The sequence below is a fragment of the Pteropus vampyrus genome, unplaced genomic scaffold (assembly GCF_000151845.1).
Source record: "Pteropus vampyrus isolate Shadow unplaced genomic scaffold, Pvam_2.0 Scaffold109, whole genome shotgun sequence".
NCBI lineage: Eukaryota > Metazoa > Chordata > Mammalia > Chiroptera > Pteropodidae > Pteropus > Pteropus vampyrus.
Window position 1 is genome coordinate 231,371 of NW_011888890.1, and position 17,958 is coordinate 249,328.

Sequence of the window (17,958 nt, forward strand, 5' to 3'; positions counted from 1 at the left end):
AAGGGACACAGAAAGTATTATGGAGTGGTGGTAACATTCTATGCCTTGATTTGGGTGAAGAGTTGTATGTGTATATTCAATCTGTAAAAAATACTTGAGCTATACAGTTTTGTCCTTTATACTATTTCTCATTTTTAAAAGTTTACAAAATAAGTGATATAATCAGAGCACAGAATCTGGGCACTCCAATGGACGATATAAAAAAACACTTCTCTTAAAGAAAGTAGGTAGGAATAGCTTGTATAAATCACACTAAATCTTCTCTGACAGACACTGTGAATTTAAAGTTGAATTACCAAGTGTTCACCTAAAATAAAGGAGAATATAAAAACTGGGTATCTGACGATGAAGCTTAGTCTATTATTGTGATGGATGACCCTCTACAGTCTTCATATAGATTCAAATGGCTAACTTCCATTCTCAGAATTAATCCTTTAATGAGGGCTCAAGTCAAGATGAATCCTCAGCAAATGTGTTTTACTCTCCAGAGCACATTTAAATTTTTCTTCCTCCAAAATTATAAATTTTTAAAACTTCTAATAATTTAATTGCATGCCAAATTATAAGAAGAAAAAGCAATCATTGTTATACTTTTTACAGTATATTAATTTGACCCACCCTGGTACTAGGTTCACATAATTGAGATTTCAAAATTATAAATTGTATATTTTTTCATAATATCTGCTCTGTAAAATAAATGCCCTGCAAAAATACTCAAAAAATGTCTTTAATATTTTTGATGACATAATATGATCTATACACTTAAGCTCAACCAAATAGAATATTTGCAAATATATAGATTCGCTTAACTGAATCTACTACAAAAATATTGATATATTGTCTTCTTATGTTTCATCTATCCCTTCTGGGTTGTTCATTGAAAAGGAAGTTAATTTTATTAGCTCTATTTTAATGGCTAACATCAATCTTTCCAGAAGTACTTATATAATTGCCTACAAAAATGACTGCTTAGGATCAAACTGAATTCCCTAAAGCCTTTTTGTATAGATTATCAAAACCTGTTTTGTGGTCCTGTTATTTTGACTTATTCTAAATGTATAGTATAGAAATGAGAACAAAATGATCCAAATGCTTATGTACATTTGATGGATATTATATTTCTATCATTTAAAAACCAAAATATATATTATCCTGAATTAAGCAAGAAAAATGACCACTGCTTTTGCAACCTGTTTCATAGATTTTAAACACATTTATAAACATACATTGCTAGTTCAATTTCCCAATTTTTTGTTTGTTTGTTACTCCTTAACATAATGAGAAATAAGAAATAAGGCATTCTCTGGGGAATTTGCTATAACAGGTGCACTTCATAGAAATGCAGACTTTTTTTTAAATCCACACCTTGTCTTTTCTTCTTGCAGAGCAAGAAAAGTGCTTATTTTCTTGTGAATTTACAAAATGCTATAAAACACTCTCTGGAACTGTTCCCAAATATGAAATGCAAAAATGGATCAGATGCTGAGAGTGTATTCAATGAAATACAGCACCTAAAATGGTAGCAATCACATGAAAAATTTTTATACATAATAGAACTGCACTTCAAGTTTGGAACCAAGGGAGGCCTCCTTTTCCATAAATCTTTCAGTGAAATACTGATTAGAGCACAACTCTGATGCATTATTGAACAGGCAAATCCTTGTACAGTAATTGATGGTGGCACTCTGATTTAATGATCCTTATTTTTAAAGCTAATTAAAGAAATTGAGTTGCATGTTCAAAGGGGATTAGCTTAATGTGACGAGACTATATTGGACATAAAGTAGCTCACAGCTCCTGAACTAAATGAAATACAAAATAGGGCAGCAATTTATTGGGGGGGAGCATTTTCAGGTGAAATAAGCATAATTTTACATTTTCTATGAGGTCTTCCTTTCATTCATTGAAATAATAACTGAGCACCTCAAATGACCAATATATTGGGGTCTAGGTGATGGGACAGTAATTAAAGAGATAAAATGCTTCCTATAATCACTAATATGTTAGCTATCCTAGAAAACTACTCCACTGGGACTAGTTTATCCACTTGAGATAGAATACCTTTCTTCCCATAGCTATGAATTCTTGACTAGCAAAGTAGCCTAGAACCCACATTATAATTTTCAGATATTTTAAAGTAGCTGTTACTATCATGGCCTGATAAATTTAAAAGATGAGATTAAGTTTAGAAAATAATTCCTTAACCCAAGAATGTTTAAGAAGTCATTCTGAGTAATCAAAATGCAAATTTTCTGCACCTGCTCCTAAGTATACATGAGTACAAAGTTTCAATGGCATATTTGTCTTAAAATCTTCCTGTGCTAAAAAGGATAAACTATCAACTATGAACTAAGATGGAAGTCAAAGAACACTTAAAGCCAAAAGAAGGAAATGAATTAAAGGGTACATAGGATTCTTGTCTTCTCTTTTCAGTGTTATAGGGAGGTATACATGGATGGTCAACAATCTACCCAAAGCAATACTGATTGCTATAGCTTATTACATGACAAGATCAAGTACAAAACAGTAGACTTTGTACTTTTATACAATGTCATCAACTTAAGTGAAAGGCCATGTAGCAGGTTATGCTATTTTATAATGTTCTAGTTTTCACACAAAGCTGCATCTATCAAGGTTTTATTCATTCTTGAAATTACATCATAAAAGATATTGATTAAAATCAATCTATGAAACATACTGCACTAAAATGTCAGGCTCATTATGGCAGCATAATGCAGAGTACTCCATATGTATTTCATAAACTAATTTTTTAAAGAAGGTCTAAATTCCACTAAAATATTTAGAAATACTCTACGTGAAAAGATTCAGATTCCCCCCACACACCAATTTCCTAAAATATACATGACTACTTGGGTAAAAATTAGAAAATCATTTGAATTTAAAACAGTCACAGTTTTGGTTTAAACTATTTTTATTATGTATTCTTATTGAAAAGGTTTTTTACCATTTAAAAAAAGTTAGCATCTACAATGAAGTAAAATATAACAGGATTCTTAAACCTATCCCCTAAGTTTCCTCTGAGATTCCAATTAGACTCCACTAATTTTGAAATAATGGTTTCTTTTTCATACTGTCTGGTCTTTGAGTATCTTTATTTATTATTAGCATTATTGGGGGGGCAAGTGTCTGTGGTGGGCTGAAAGAAAAAAAAACAAATTCTTTTCAGTTCCTGTCATCAAGAACAATAGTCTATTTCCCCACTCACTGAATCACTTTTAAAAGTTCTTGATGAAGTAGCAGAATTATTAATTTTTTTCAATTTTGACTCGAGTATGCAATATATCTTTTTAAAGCACTTATGCTGCATAAAAGTACAACTGTTGTCTAAAGGAAAAGCACTATTGTTTGAGTTATAAGCTAAACTAGCTACTTTTTTCTCATGAGTACCATACTCTTGAAAAAATGACTAACAGAAAGTAGTTATACAGACTTGAGTATAAGGTAGAAAATTTGAATATAAAGAAACTAAAGTAAGCCTGCCACTCCAAAGAAACAATTGACAGCAACTATTGCCAATAGGAAAATTTGAGCTTTCAAGTGAAAAACAGAATTTTAGAAAACTTGTATCTACCTTGAGCCTGACAACGTTTCATAATTTAAAGACTTTGTTGATAACATGGAAAGCAATATTACCAAGTGTAATTTTTTTATATTATACAATGAAATGTGAAATGTAATTTTTTAGCTTTCCAAATTTTTCAGACAACCAATGTGATATAAAATTATACATAGGTTAAAAAAATTGAAATATAGGTTTACTCTTAAGTAATAAAATACAAAATGTTCATTGATTTGATTTCAGATTCTATATTGTAACTAATATTTGAGAAGTTACCAAGAGCTTTGGAGCCCTATCAAAGAAGGATATCCACCATTGTCTAAAAAGGCTATACGCCAACCTTTCCCAGCTAAATATCTGTGTGAGGCCAGCTTTTCTCCAAATATGTCAAATAAGACAACAAATGCAAACACATTAGATATGAGAAGATATCCGATATAAGAAGCAGATATGAGAATCCAGTGTCTTCTACTAAGCTACATTAAAGAGATGTGCAAAAATGTAAAGTGATGCCACTCTTCTTACTAATTTTTAAATGTCATGGGTTCCTTACTGCTATTTTTAAATGTATTAATAGGTATTTAAAATATTTATCAATTTTCATTTCTATCCTGGTAAATACTGATGGACAAAACCACATAAACAAGAGCTCATTGTCGTCCTTAGTAACTTTTAAGAATAAAACGGGGTAATGAGACCAGAATGTTTGAGAACTGCTATCTTAGAATATAAATTTCAAATAGGAGAAGAAGAAATAAGAATATTTATTAAGTCCTTGGTAAGAATGGTGCTTATCATGGTTAGAGTTGTTAGGTCCACATTATTTGGTTCCTATTTTACAACTAAAGGAGGGAAAAAGGAGTCACTTAAAATACATACATACACAATACATACACATATATACACATATATATGTATGTATATGTGTGTGTGTGTGTATATAATGTACATTTTCATTTAAAGAAATAAACTCTTGATTAGGATCATCTACTAATAAATATTAGTGCCAGAATACAAGTCTGAATTATCTTTGTCTGCAAACTATACAACACTGCAGCATCTGAAATCAGATAATAAATATGATGCCTCAAATCACCAGGAAATCCTTAAACTATGTTGATTACACTGTTTGACAGTGAAAGAGAAAACAAAGCTCTATGATTAAGACCTGGGCTCCAGAGTCAGCCTGCCTGTGTTCAAAGACTAGCTCTATCACTTTTCTGTGCCTCCATTTCCCCATAGGTAAAATGAGGAAAATAATTTATCTATTTTATAGTATTGTTGTAATGATGAAACAGGTAACTGTACAGAATAGTTCCTGACACACAGAAGAATTTAATAAATGTTAACTGTTATGATGAGGAAGAGGAAGAGATGGAGGAAGAGCATCTTTTCAATATGGTCAGTAAGAGAAAAACTCGGGGTCTTCAAAATAATTTGTTACTTCCTTATTTATGTTAAAAGTTAGTTCCCTAAAAAAGAAACATAAATTATTAATATACAACATTTCTGGATATTTAAAAATAGTCACGTATTTGTTAAGTAAGCAATCATTTACTGAGTTTGAATAAAGTATCATGTAGGGTCTAATGTATTTAAAGATGAACGTAGCATGCTACAAACAAATCTGAAATACAATTAATTCCTAAACTCCTTTTTATGCTTGCTAAGAACAAATGGCAAGTGGAGCGCAGCATATACACTACAGTCTAGGCATGTGTGTTGATGTGTATTTGCAGAATGTCTTTTCTGTATTTAAATCTCAACACTTCTGTGCTTTCTTAGCAAAACTTCCAAGGGAAAAAAATTAAAGAATGTAGCTTAACCAAAAATAATATTCTTATCAAAGAAAGATGAAATTTTCTACATCAAAGAAGGAGAAGGTATCAAAATTAAGTAGATTTATTTAAATTTCAAGACAAATGTAAGTAATTCAGAAAATGAAAATTTAGACAAATGACAGACACATCAGAATTTTTTCGGTGTTTTCCCTATCAGTCCCATATTTCCAGAAGACAAATAAAACTGATTCATTGCTCATAGTTTGCTTAGAGAAAAATAAAAACAAAGCAAAAACCTTGTAGACAATTATAAATACATGGAAATGAACACATGAAGACCGATGTTACTTTGCCATATTGCCTCTCCATTCCACTATTATCTTCATTTACTTTCAAACTGAGTGTAATTATAAATAAAATCATAATGAAATCAGAATGTTTTAAAGGAGGGCCTTTAAAATATAAACCACAATTTAGGAGCAGAATTAAAGGGAAATAACAAATCTTAAGCTCACAAAATATTTCTTTTAAGTGCATTTCTCTTTAGGAATGCTATTAACTTTTTTCAATGTATCTGTTCCTTATATTAAAGAACTAATAAGGGTTTATAAACAAGTGTAAATTAAAAGCAAAAAGCATTGATTGGCTTCAGGATCAGAGACTCAGATTCTTCTCCTAACTCTATCAATAAATAATTGGTGTCCAGATTAAGTTATGAAACCTCTTTAAATCCCAATTTCCTCACTGGATGAAATGGATAAAACCCATCTCTCATAGAGCTGATGACCTGGTAAATGAGACAAAGTCCACAGCACATGAGGGCTTTTTAAAGGTAATTTGTTGTTGTTGTTGTTGTTGTTGTTGTTGTTGTTACTATAGCTTCATATGTAAATCTATTCTTAAATTCTTGGGTTAAAAAACTCATTTAGGTTATACCCAGTAAATTTTACATTTTTCCCCTTCAAAGATCATTTAACTTTGTCAAAAAACACCATACAATTAGCACCATTTGCTGTTTTAGACACACATGCATACCCAATAGCAAGATGGTGTTGCATTTTAATCCAGCACTGTATAAAAAGCTTGAACAGTGCCTTCTTGCCCAGGATAAAACAAGAATTTCAGTCCCTTTAAATGCTCTATATTTACAAACTTTTAGTTAAAGGTACAAACATTTAAAAGCTGTTATTGTACCAAAAATAAAGTATTTGAAATTCCTACAGTAAATAAACTTTATGGTAAATGTAAAAACATGAGAATCACTCTTTCTCTTTAACTTCTCCTAGATAATGTACATTAAAGCCTCACAAAACAGACACTTTTCTGTTAAGTGGCTGCAATACTGTACCACAAAAGTAAAAGCATTTCAGGGGTAGGAAGACCTTTTTTCATTTTTATAAGCTACACGACTAGGAAGAATTCCATTTCATTTTTAGATGACTTCTATTAATGGGTCAAGGCATATTTTCTTTCTTTCTGTCCCCCTTCCTCTACTGACACCAAGTCATAATTTAACTGAGGCATTCCTGAGAGACAACAGCCATTCCCCCTTTACTGACTGTTAAGCCTACAGATGAATCATCTTCATTTCAGTCTCAAATAAGAAACCATAAAGAGAGGGGTTATGTCAAGTAATAAGATAAAGCTGAGGAGACAGGCATTTCTGCTCTTTGAGACAAGAATTGCACAAAACAGTATCTTTCTGATTACCAAAGTCAAAACAGAGCAACAAAATGATGTTATCAAAATTCTCATCTTTCCATCAATCTAAAAAATATGAATGTAAGAAATTATCAAAGTTGCTGATGCTACTACTTAGAAGCAGGCCTACCTCAACATAAACTTGATTTAGCAGTCTTATAACTATATATATACCTAAACTTGATTTAGCAGTCTTATAACTATATATATATCTAAGAATGGTGACCCTACAGGCATGCCCAAGAAAAATGGTGTTCCAGCTAACATCCCTTGCTGATATCATATCTTTGAAAGTGACCCTCTGTAAAACACACTACCAATTTCTTTACATTTTCTAAAAGTTGCTCTGGTTTTAAGACAAAGCATTAGGGAAAAAAACAAAAACAAAAAACAAAAAAAACAAACATGGTGTACATTACTTCATCTTCTCTTTGCCAGAAAAGCCATCACTTTTATAAATTAGGATGTGATGGTTGTATTCTTAGTGTGTATTCTCAGTGTATTTAATTCTTAAAAAGATGAAAAAGACATTCTTTATATGAACAATTCATGTATTTTACAATTATAACTGAAGGTCTTATCTATCAAACTGCTATTTAAACCCTTACCTTAATTTTATCTGTTTTTTATAACAATTTTAAATGTGGAGAAATAAAAGAAATGATTGTTAAAATACTGTATTTAATAGAATGGTTAGAAGATAAAGTTAATACAATTTCAACTTGAGACAATAAAGTTCGATACAGAAAGTTGAATGCAAAAGAGCAAAGCTTATAAAAAAAAAAACCAAACACTTAATAAATTCCTCACAATCTGGCTCTGAAGTCTCCTCTTTTGCCAATATCCTTCGAATATTCTATTGCTCTGATAATACAGGTCTGTATGGGACTGTTTCACGGTTTCTCAACCTCAGCACTGCACACTTTATGAACCCAATAATTCTGTTTTGGAGGGCTGTTTCTTATGCACTGAAGATGTTTGGCAGCATTCCTAAACCCTCCCCATTAAATGCCAGTAGCATGTCCTTTCTCATCCCCAAGTTGCGAAAATCAAAATGTCTCCAGAAATTTCCAAATGTCCCCCAGGAGGAAAGAAAATGTAAAAATCACATCCAACTGAGAACTGCTCTATATCCTTGGACTCGTTGGACCCATTGTTTTCACCACATGAAACAATGCTCCCTGTCTCTGCAGAAAACTCCTACTCATTTTCCAAGACTCATCTTACATGTCAGCTCCAGTGTAAAGTTTTCTTCTAGTCGAAGTTAGTAATTCCTTCTTCTCATACCGCCTTCTTGTTTTTCTATTTAATTAAGAGTATGTCTTTTCTATTTGCCTCTCTAGATAGTGAAAACCTCTACCTTATTTATTCATTATATTCTTATTGATTTTAGGTGTTCGACAAGGTTTATTAGTAAATTATTACATGCTTCCTATAAAAGAATCCATGAGCTAACCCTCCCACTGCCAAAGGAAAATTTGGTTCACTGAATGATGTCTCACATTGTCTCAATATATGACCAACCCTCCGGTTTTGCTGTTGTTTTTTTTTTTTTTTTTAGTTTTGTTTTGCCTTTGCTCCTGGGAAATGAAAATTAAATGATAGTAACCAAAAGTCCTTGTCCTTGAAATGTCTAGCACTCTTGATATTTTTATTTAGTCTCATTTAGATATACATTTGAATCACCCATTAGTCTATATGTTTTGCCAGAAGAAGTTGCTCCAAATTCTTTTTGGATTGTGAGCCGGTGAATTTAGAAACAGAAATATAAAACCAAATTTTATACCATGAGGACCATAAATGAAGAATAAAAATGAAAAAGAAGGATGTAATTGCTCTCTTCAACACTGAATCTATGGTAAGTCAGTACGTCTAGAGATTATTTCAAGAGATGTCATAAATTTCCAAGGAAAAACTTAGAAAAATCTGGCTTAATTTGGTGTGTGTGTATATACACATTATGCATCTAGAGGATATATATATATATATATCATTCCTAGGAGAAAGCTGAATGAAGTAAGAGCCTGGAAATATCAAACAAGAACAACAACAACAAAATAACAGTATCGCACTCCAAAAAGTCTGTAAATCACTGACAAGGAGAATCCTCTATAATATTCTCTGCCCTGGGGCTTGTTTCTCATATCAGCAGCTGTTGTAACCTGAATTAACCACATCATTTCTTCAACCTTAGAATCGGTCTTTGTTGTCATAGCTTAAAAAAAAAAAATCTCAGCAATGTAATTTTTAAGTCCGAATCCTAAATTTCTACTGAAGTTAACAAAAATTTTAATTCACAATTTTCCTACAAATAACTCAGGGTAAAAAATGTTTAGTTTAGAGCTTGTGGCCAATTCATAAGGCAAGGCAATTAATTAATCAGGAAAGTAGCAGACACCTATACTGGACTGGAGAACATCATAAAATAAATATGCAAATCCAATTTCCTCACGGCTGACACACTTCTATTATCAAACTGCTAACGTGTTTATTTCTCCCTCAATAGCTGGATTTTTGTCATGAATACGATTGAGACCTGCAGTTATCAGCTTTGATGACTAGGTGACAGTGAGGACTCTACTTGAGAATTTGTATTTGACAGATCATTGACACGCAGTCACATTTTTTTTCCTGCTCTTCACTTAAAAGGAATCATGCAATAGGAAATGAACTGGAGCTATTAGAGATTATTCAGGTTTAATAGCACACATCCTTTTAGCTGGCGGTTAGAACAATACACAATGTGGCAGAGTTAAACAGAGGCATCAATTATACTCTCAGACCTGTTAGTATTTTTGACAATATTTAAATAGCACATCCCTTTAGGGCATGGCTTTTTTTTGCCCTCTTAGTTACACACCTGTCAAGTGTTTAATTTGCCAAAGGGAAACAGTTTGATTTCTAAGGGCAATCTTAATATTGAAGAAGCAAATTAGAAAAATGAAACATTATTGAATATAAGTATAATGAGAATGATTTCAGAAAAAAATAATAGTAGGCTTAATTCAACATGGCATGTCAACATCTGTCGTTAATACAACAATATGATGCTATTCTTCAATATGCTGCATATACCTTGAGCTTTTTAATAATTCGCTCCCTTTGCTTTTTAAAAGACAGGGGAATGATGGCAGAGAAAAGCTAGAGCAGTCAAATGTAGCTATGAAACTAAAAAAGATGGAGACGGTAACTTGCAACTATCATATGTATAAAATTATACATCTGAGAATATAATTTTGGTACAAGTTAATAAAAGCTAGCCATGATCAGATTTGTATAGCTACTAGTTTAAAAGCACAAAACAAATTTTATTCCTTAGGTGCTTAATTAAATATTAAATTATAAGTATTAATAAATTAGCAGTTGGCGAACTATATAGAAAATTTAAATCTAACATGATAAATTCTAGAACATGTTTAAATTTTAAAATAGACAATAATACAAGTTTTTTGATTTGTTACTCTAGTCACACAAGAAAAAAAATCTGGTTCAATAAACAAATGAAATTGAATTAATAAAGAATGGAAACTAAAGGGGAGTTGAAAAATCTGAGATGTTATCAGTGGATTTAACCAAAATTAAAACTAGGGACAAAGTTTCTACCTTTGGAAAAGAAGAAAAAAAAAAAAAAAAAAAACCAATGATGTGAGACAGGTTTTAGAGGCAAAAAGAAGGAAAAGGGCTGTGCCTTGCAAGGCCAAGAAAACTGAGTTCTCGTATAAGTCATTCAAGCTCTCTAAGCCATTGTAATAGCAGGCTGTGGGCCAGATGGTTTCTTTGGTCCTTTTCAGTACATGAACAGGTGATCAAAGAACAGAAAGTCCAAAGATATATAAGTAACACCTACAGAATTCATAAACTTCACAGTATGCTTAGTCCTAAAATATATCAGGATCTATCATTAATACATCATCATACTGTACTTAGTCACAAACTATGAGAATCAATAATAATCATGCTCAATAGATTTCCAAAGAGGTTTCAGCTGAATCACATGGAACACAGTTTTGAAGCCCATATCCTATCTACATCCATCTGGAAACGGTAAAACAAGTTCAACAACAAGTAGGCCTATTTCTCCCCTCCCTTTAGCAGAAGTGGTAAGTACAAACGCTATTCCATTTATATAAGGCTGGCTAGAGGGATATTTTGACAGTTATCTCACTGGATTAGTGGTATTTTCTGACATACTTACTAGTACTTTTTTTTTTACAAATTTTTCTGTCATTCTAATCATATATTCATAATACAATAAGGGAAGAAGACATCTGTTCAAATTTTCCCCACTCTGAAAAACCAGATAATTTTCCACATCATAATCATACTCATATTCAGTAAATTGGTTTCTCCAAAACCTTGCCAATCCATTCTGAAAATGGGTATGTAAAAATCAATCTTTTCAATAAATTGCAAAGGGACAAACACAACTACATATAACAAAAAGACCTCTTAATTCATAACCATGACCTTTTAAACCAATAAGCAGAAATGCACTAGAGAAAAATATTTTTAAAGATTATTTTTGATTTAAATTTTTTGGCTACCAGAATTAGATTAAGAAGTTATATGATATTAAACAAATTCCTTCTCTATTGCTACTATTTGTTCTTTTTGCATTTGGCACATTTTTGAGGTTTTTTTTTTTTAACTGAAGTTATTCTTTCACTGAATTATACTAGTCTTCAAGTTTCATTTTTAACCTTTTAAGGCAGAATATTTGCTAGCAAGTCATCCATAACTATTAAATTAATGTTAAAAATATCAGAATGCGAATTAATTTGGATGGAAGGCATAGACTGACTTCAAGCCTTGTGAGGATAACAACTATTTTAAAAATATATTTTCTAAACCTGAGAAATGGTGATTAAATTAAGTAAGTTCAAAGAACATCTGACTTCAGTTTTCATTCTGTCATGGTGATATGTTTCAGTTTTAATACAAGTGCTAGGATTTTTTAATGCTCATAATTTTTACAGAGAAAAACACTGTTACATTTAGAAGTTCTAATGTTTATCACCATCTGATGCTGTCATGGCAAGCAATTGCTACTTACACTCCTTTAAGAAGTGAGAATTGCAATTCCTCTAACTGATGACAATGTAATTATTCCTTTTACTGTCAAAATAGAGGTGATTTCCCTTTCTCACACATGATTACATATGCAAATCCAGGCTTATCTGAAATCTCATAAGTATACTAAATGTCTGAATCTGAATGAGCAAGATCACATGAACAATGAGCCTTAGTGATGATGGAAACCAAGTCTACAGCCATCCACCCTAAACATATTTTTATCATCCCCTTCTCCTGTAGGGGCTCATTCTTCAGCATCCACACAGCTTTCAACACAATGTCATATCATCTACAACATACAGCAACAACCATTACAAAAATAGGGGCGGGGGGCAGGGGAGCCACAGTGAATCTGAACGTCTAGTTTGGAGGTTTAAATGACTTCATTAACTCTTCATTAACACATACAAAAAGCAGCCTTTCAGAAAAACACAAGCCTTTCACAAGATCTATGCCATGCTGTTAACGCCTGCTTGGGTGAATGATGTCCTACCTGGTCTTTCAGCTGCTGTACAGAAGTCTGGAGGTTCAGAATCTGACTGAAGAGTGGACTCTGCAAGACTGATTTTAAAAGGTTCAGTTTGTCTTCATTTGCCACATCCCCACGTTCTCGCAGCTTGGCTTGCAAGCGCTCTGCTGCCTGCAGGGCCCGAGTTTTATCTATACCAAAGAGCAGCATTAGTCAATAACAGGATTCAAGAACACATCAACCCATGCTTATAGAAATCCTAAAGCTATTCCCTTCAAGAGCACAAATAAAAAAAAAGAGGGCTTGTAATATGTCACTCTAAATATGTCCCTCAAACCTTGAAGTCTCTTATAAGAAAGTCTGTTTGAAAGCAGGGAACTGGTTATATTGTATAATACATGCAACTAATTGTAAAGTACAGAAACCAATTCAGATGAAGTACATTTGAGTTCTAATGCCAGCTATTTCAACTTTTTAATAAAAAACTACTGAAGGCCATTCTGTGATCTTGCAAATGCTGATATTTTCACCTTTCAAGAACTTTTATTTACATATAAGAAAAGTTAGAGATATAATTAACAAATAAGTAAATATGAATAATGTCATTGATGAGTGATAACATCCAAAATATGACAATTTCATATATTAAGGGGTAAAGCATTCTATACTTGAGAATTTACTTGAAAATGCATCATAATAACAAACTAGTTTTTCTAAAACTAAAGAGCAGTCTGAAAAAAAGATTAACAAATGAGCTTGAGAAATCTGAATATTTCAACTTAAATTATCCCATGTAGAAATTAAACTGCCTTAAACATCACTAAAGTTAGTCAGTCTAAGTTTTTATTAGTTATATTTATCAACTTAAAACCAAGAGCTCGGTAGTTTTCCACCTGCCACAAATAAAGTAAAGGTATGACAAAGGCAATGATCTTTCTTCAGTATTAAAAATACTGTTAAACTTTCTGGTGCTATCCAGAAACAAATATTAGCCAGAATTGGGTTCATAAATCAGAACTGAGTTCACATTAAGCTTTATTAAAACCCATAATTGATAAAACATCTCATTTGCTTTTTAAACTTCTGCTTAAAAATGATTTTTTTTATAACACTTCAAATGAAATTGTCCAAATATAGAAACACATTACCCTGGTTTAATGCTAGCAGATAAAAACTTCTTAAAAATTACGTTATTATAGACAGACTCATGCTATTCAGAAAACACCATATTGCAAAGATCCCAATGGAAGGAGTTTTGATTCTTATAAAAACAGTCAAAAAAGAATACGGTCTTACCTATAGTTTCCAACATTTTTTTAGAAGTTTAGTGTTCTTCTCTACAATAACTATAGACAGCAACTAAAATGGGACTCTGTAAAGAAAAGAAATAGAATGGTTATGTTTTATCGGAACTTTAAAATTATATTCTAAAACTATATAATCTAAAAAGTGCTTGGCACTACTATAATTCTTTTGAGCAATAAAATCTTGTTGGTTTAACTTAAGGTAATTTTCTTTATAGGCAAGAAAATGGTAATCGTTTTAGAGCTAATTCAAAATTATCTTGTATTTGCAGGTAATGCTTGCATTAGAAGGTTAAAGGCACAAAATCTCTTTTAAATAAGATGGTAGATATATACAAAATATTTCCTTAAGAGCTCTTCAATACAGACCACTATAATCTTACAGATCCTTACCCAAAGAATAAGGAACTTACTTGACTCTGTATGAGAGATGCTGTGGGCAGAAAAAAAAATGAAATGTAAAGAGTGTAAAATGTGATTCTGGCTTTGAATGCTCACACAGTTGACTGAGGAAAGAATACAAACACATCAACTAGAAATGAAGTGTGACTCACAAGCAGTACATGAATTGCTAGAAGATAATACATTCAATCATGGACAAAAAACTGAATAAAAGAATGTTAAATAAAAGATGATTTTTCAAAGGTTTTCAAAATGCCCTCCTGACTATAATGTTCTCTTTTTCCCATTCAAAAATAAAACTTTCTCAACTTCTTCGACTCACACAAATCTCATCTTTCTCTGACAATACTTATCTAGACTGTTTAAAGTGCTGAATTCAGATCTTCACCGACAATGTCCACATCACTAACCCATCTGTGTAATCTTTGCTGTCCAACCATTTTGCACAGTGTCTCCATAGTTACATCTATCCTTTGCTTTGCAGAAAACTGAGTCATCAGGAAGTCAGTCAATAATTCCTTCAATAGAGAAAAAGAATCTACAACCACATCCTTGCTTTGCATCAGGAAGATGAGAAGGGACTTCTCTGAGAAGGAACAAATTATTCCATTATCTCTTTAAGAGAAAATGCATTTGGAAGAAATGAAAGTGTGGGATGGATATGGGCAAATGCATAGACCACCAATGCCTGAAATTCACTGTGTAATAACAAAGAGTACTTATTGACTTTCTTTACTCCAGCTCCAACTATAATATTTAAAGCATCAACTCCATTTCAGTCAATTAGCTCAACCTCTGGCACTTGTTTTAAAAATGCCCTGGTGTCACAACAAGGGAACACTGGCTCTACCCTGGAATTGAAATCTAAACAGTGTATGGCCTTGAGCAACGGGACCTATCATCTGAACTTTAATTTCCTAGCAAACACATTTATTTATTGTGTATATCAAGATAAATGAGATACATAAAATATACCAATTTCCAACTCACTGCATAAATCATAGCTATATAAAATATATAATCAGGATTAATGCCAAGCCCATACAGATGAGCATTCTAATGTCGGGCATTGCATGGTTTCATGAGGAACAATACAGGGTAATCTTAAAATAAACTAGTCATATTTTTTCTTCTTATTTAGAAGGAGACTAATATTCCTTCATGAAATAGCAAACGATTAGGTTCCTCCCCCCCAAAAATTAACTTCTCATAATTAAAAAGTAAAAGTAAAGATAATCCAATATAAAGAAGCCCAAATTTGCATAGCTATATTTAAACTATACAAAGGAAGCATGATAGCAACGAAAGAGCATGGACTAGGGAGTCTGATGACTTGAATTATAATTTGAGCTTGACCACTTCCTTGCTATATGCTCTTGTTAAGTCACCGTTTATAATAATGTCCACATGTTTAAATGAATTACCAGGATTTTAAGAAAAATACCCAAGAATAAGTCTCTTTATATTGATATTCAAAGTACATTAAAAAACATAACTGCTACATTTCAAAGTACTAATCCCTCAATATGATGAAAATAAGCATATTCAAATAGTATAGAAAATACTAGTTCGCTTTTAGCTACTGTTCATGTATTCTGCTTATAGCCATATCACTATTTGGTTATAACTGAACTGTTCCAGTAGCCATGACACTCAGATACAAGACATATTAGTAATGGCTCAATAAATTCAGTATTTATGAGGAACTTCAGTGCTAGTCAAGTGCTGTTAGCACACATTACATCATGGGAACAGGGACCCTGACCATCTTGCTCTTCACGGTATCCTCCACTACTTGGCACATTATTCTATTTCCCAGATAAGACAACAAAGGAAAGGAGAGGCTGAGATCTTACTCAAGTAAGATCACAGCTAGTAAGCCGGATAACTTAGATTTGAATCCAGTTCTGCCTGATTTCAAAGTCCACACTCATTATTTTATCATATTATCCCATGTTTTCTATATTGTCTTGAAAAAAATCACATGGTGGAAATACATTGTTAAAAAAAAATGCAAGACAACGCATTAAATTGCTAGTGTTTGTAAAATAAGCGAAATGTTTGTGTAAGTAAAATTAAAATGTGCATGTTTATTAAAGCATAGAAGTTTTCTGCAAGCTTTCCAAAGACTAATAGTGGGATGTAGGTGTGACAGAAAGACATTAAGAAACTTATTTTGCACTGCATTTTTTAAAAATCTGTATCAATATAAGGTTTCTGGATCTAGTAAATAAAAACACAGGATACCTAGCTCAATTTGAATTTCAGATGAATGAATAATTTTGTAGTAAAAGTACATCCCATGCAATATCTGGGACATACTTATACTAAATACTAATTTGTTATCTAAAGTTTAACCAGGCATCCCTAATTTTATCTTATAAGCCTATTTATTATACATTAGCTTAGAAAAAAATCAAATTTTAAAAGTCATTTTTAATTTAAGACCTTTATGCTTTTTGTAAAACTTTAATATGTTGACGGAGTAGCCAAAACCTTTAGAAATCTCCAAAGATTTCAGGTGTGACCATATGATTCTCCAACAACTGGATGATAACACTAGTTTCAGCAGAGGATAAAAATCAAATAGGATATTAGTTTTATTTAGAAACAGAAACTTGCTGACTAATCATTTTACTGTCAGTGAGTTGAACTGGTAATTTGTAGGCATAGCTATTAGGTAGTAAAGAATCAATACTTGAAACATAAACAAATCATTCTGCCCAATGCAGATTGTATGGAAACTAACAAGTGAAAACATGTTTTATGCTAAAAGTGAAACTCTACTAAGAGAAACTGCCCCAAATCAATACAATTTTCCAGTTATCTTAAACAATTCTGACTGTAAAAGGAGTAACGCATTAAAAAAGCTTGCCACAATGGTTTGCAGCTTGTCAAAGTCACTCAGCATCTGTTATTGCATTTATCTTTAGCATTTGTCTCATTCATAGCTGTCTCAGCACTACCTGAAGTTAGACGGCAAATGCAAGGCTATTGTCATTTACAGGTAGTTTGTCATAAAGTCAACTGGCCATTACAGCAAAACTTACACTTTCAGTTATAATTCATATTCTAGGTTAACGTTACCGAACTGTTGCTCAGAAAGCATAGAAATGACACTACCCACTAGCATCATGCAGTTCCAAAAGAAAATACTCAACCTCTTAGCATCTGTTCTTTTGAACTTCTCCCCCATTTTTATAGGCTTGGTCAAAAAAGCATTTCAAGTTGACATTTATAAATCTTTTTTAATTCCTTCAATAATAATAGAATTAATTCTACTTTACTTCCCAAAATCAAGTACAATGAAGTTATCAAGTGCCAATCAAGCCTTTACAACATACTTCAAATCCTGATCGATAGTCTTGCTCTTCTTTTATAAAATAGAAAGCTAAATTACCTGTCCCAATTGAAAATGCTGAAGGGGTCACAGGGTTAGAAAAAAACTTAAATTCTGTTATTTACTGATTTAACAATGCACAGGGTGCCTACATGACATATTGTTGGGTGTCAGAATTAGAGAAATGAGGACACAGTCCGGAAACTCACCGGCAAAGTGAATGGAAGAAAAACAAGGAAACAGACACTTAAAGTACAAGACATAAGAGGGACACAAAACCCAAACTGAAGAGAAAGTAAAAGCTGGCT

General features: G+C 32.2%; 1 protein-coding gene across 8 annotated transcripts in view; it reads right to left on the minus strand.

Annotated features, from left to right (window-relative positions):
- Positions 1 to 14,000, minus strand: part of MPDZ (multiple PDZ domain crumbs cell polarity complex component) — a 131,344-nt gene extending 117,344 nt beyond the window's left edge. For all 8 annotated transcript variants that reach the window (XM_011365285.2, XM_011365290.2, XM_011365286.2 and 5 more), the window contains exons 1-2: positions 13,901 to 14,000; positions 12,629 to 12,795 (exon numbers count right to left, since the gene is read on the minus strand). In XM_011365285.2, the coding sequence (XP_011363587.1) occupies positions 12,629 to 12,795; positions 13,901 to 13,916 (183 nt within the window). In that variant the 5' untranslated portion in view covers positions 13,917 to 14,000. The remainder of the gene's footprint in view (positions 1 to 12,628; positions 12,796 to 13,900) is intronic.
- Between the last annotated feature and the right edge of the window lie 3,958 nt (positions 14,001 to 17,958).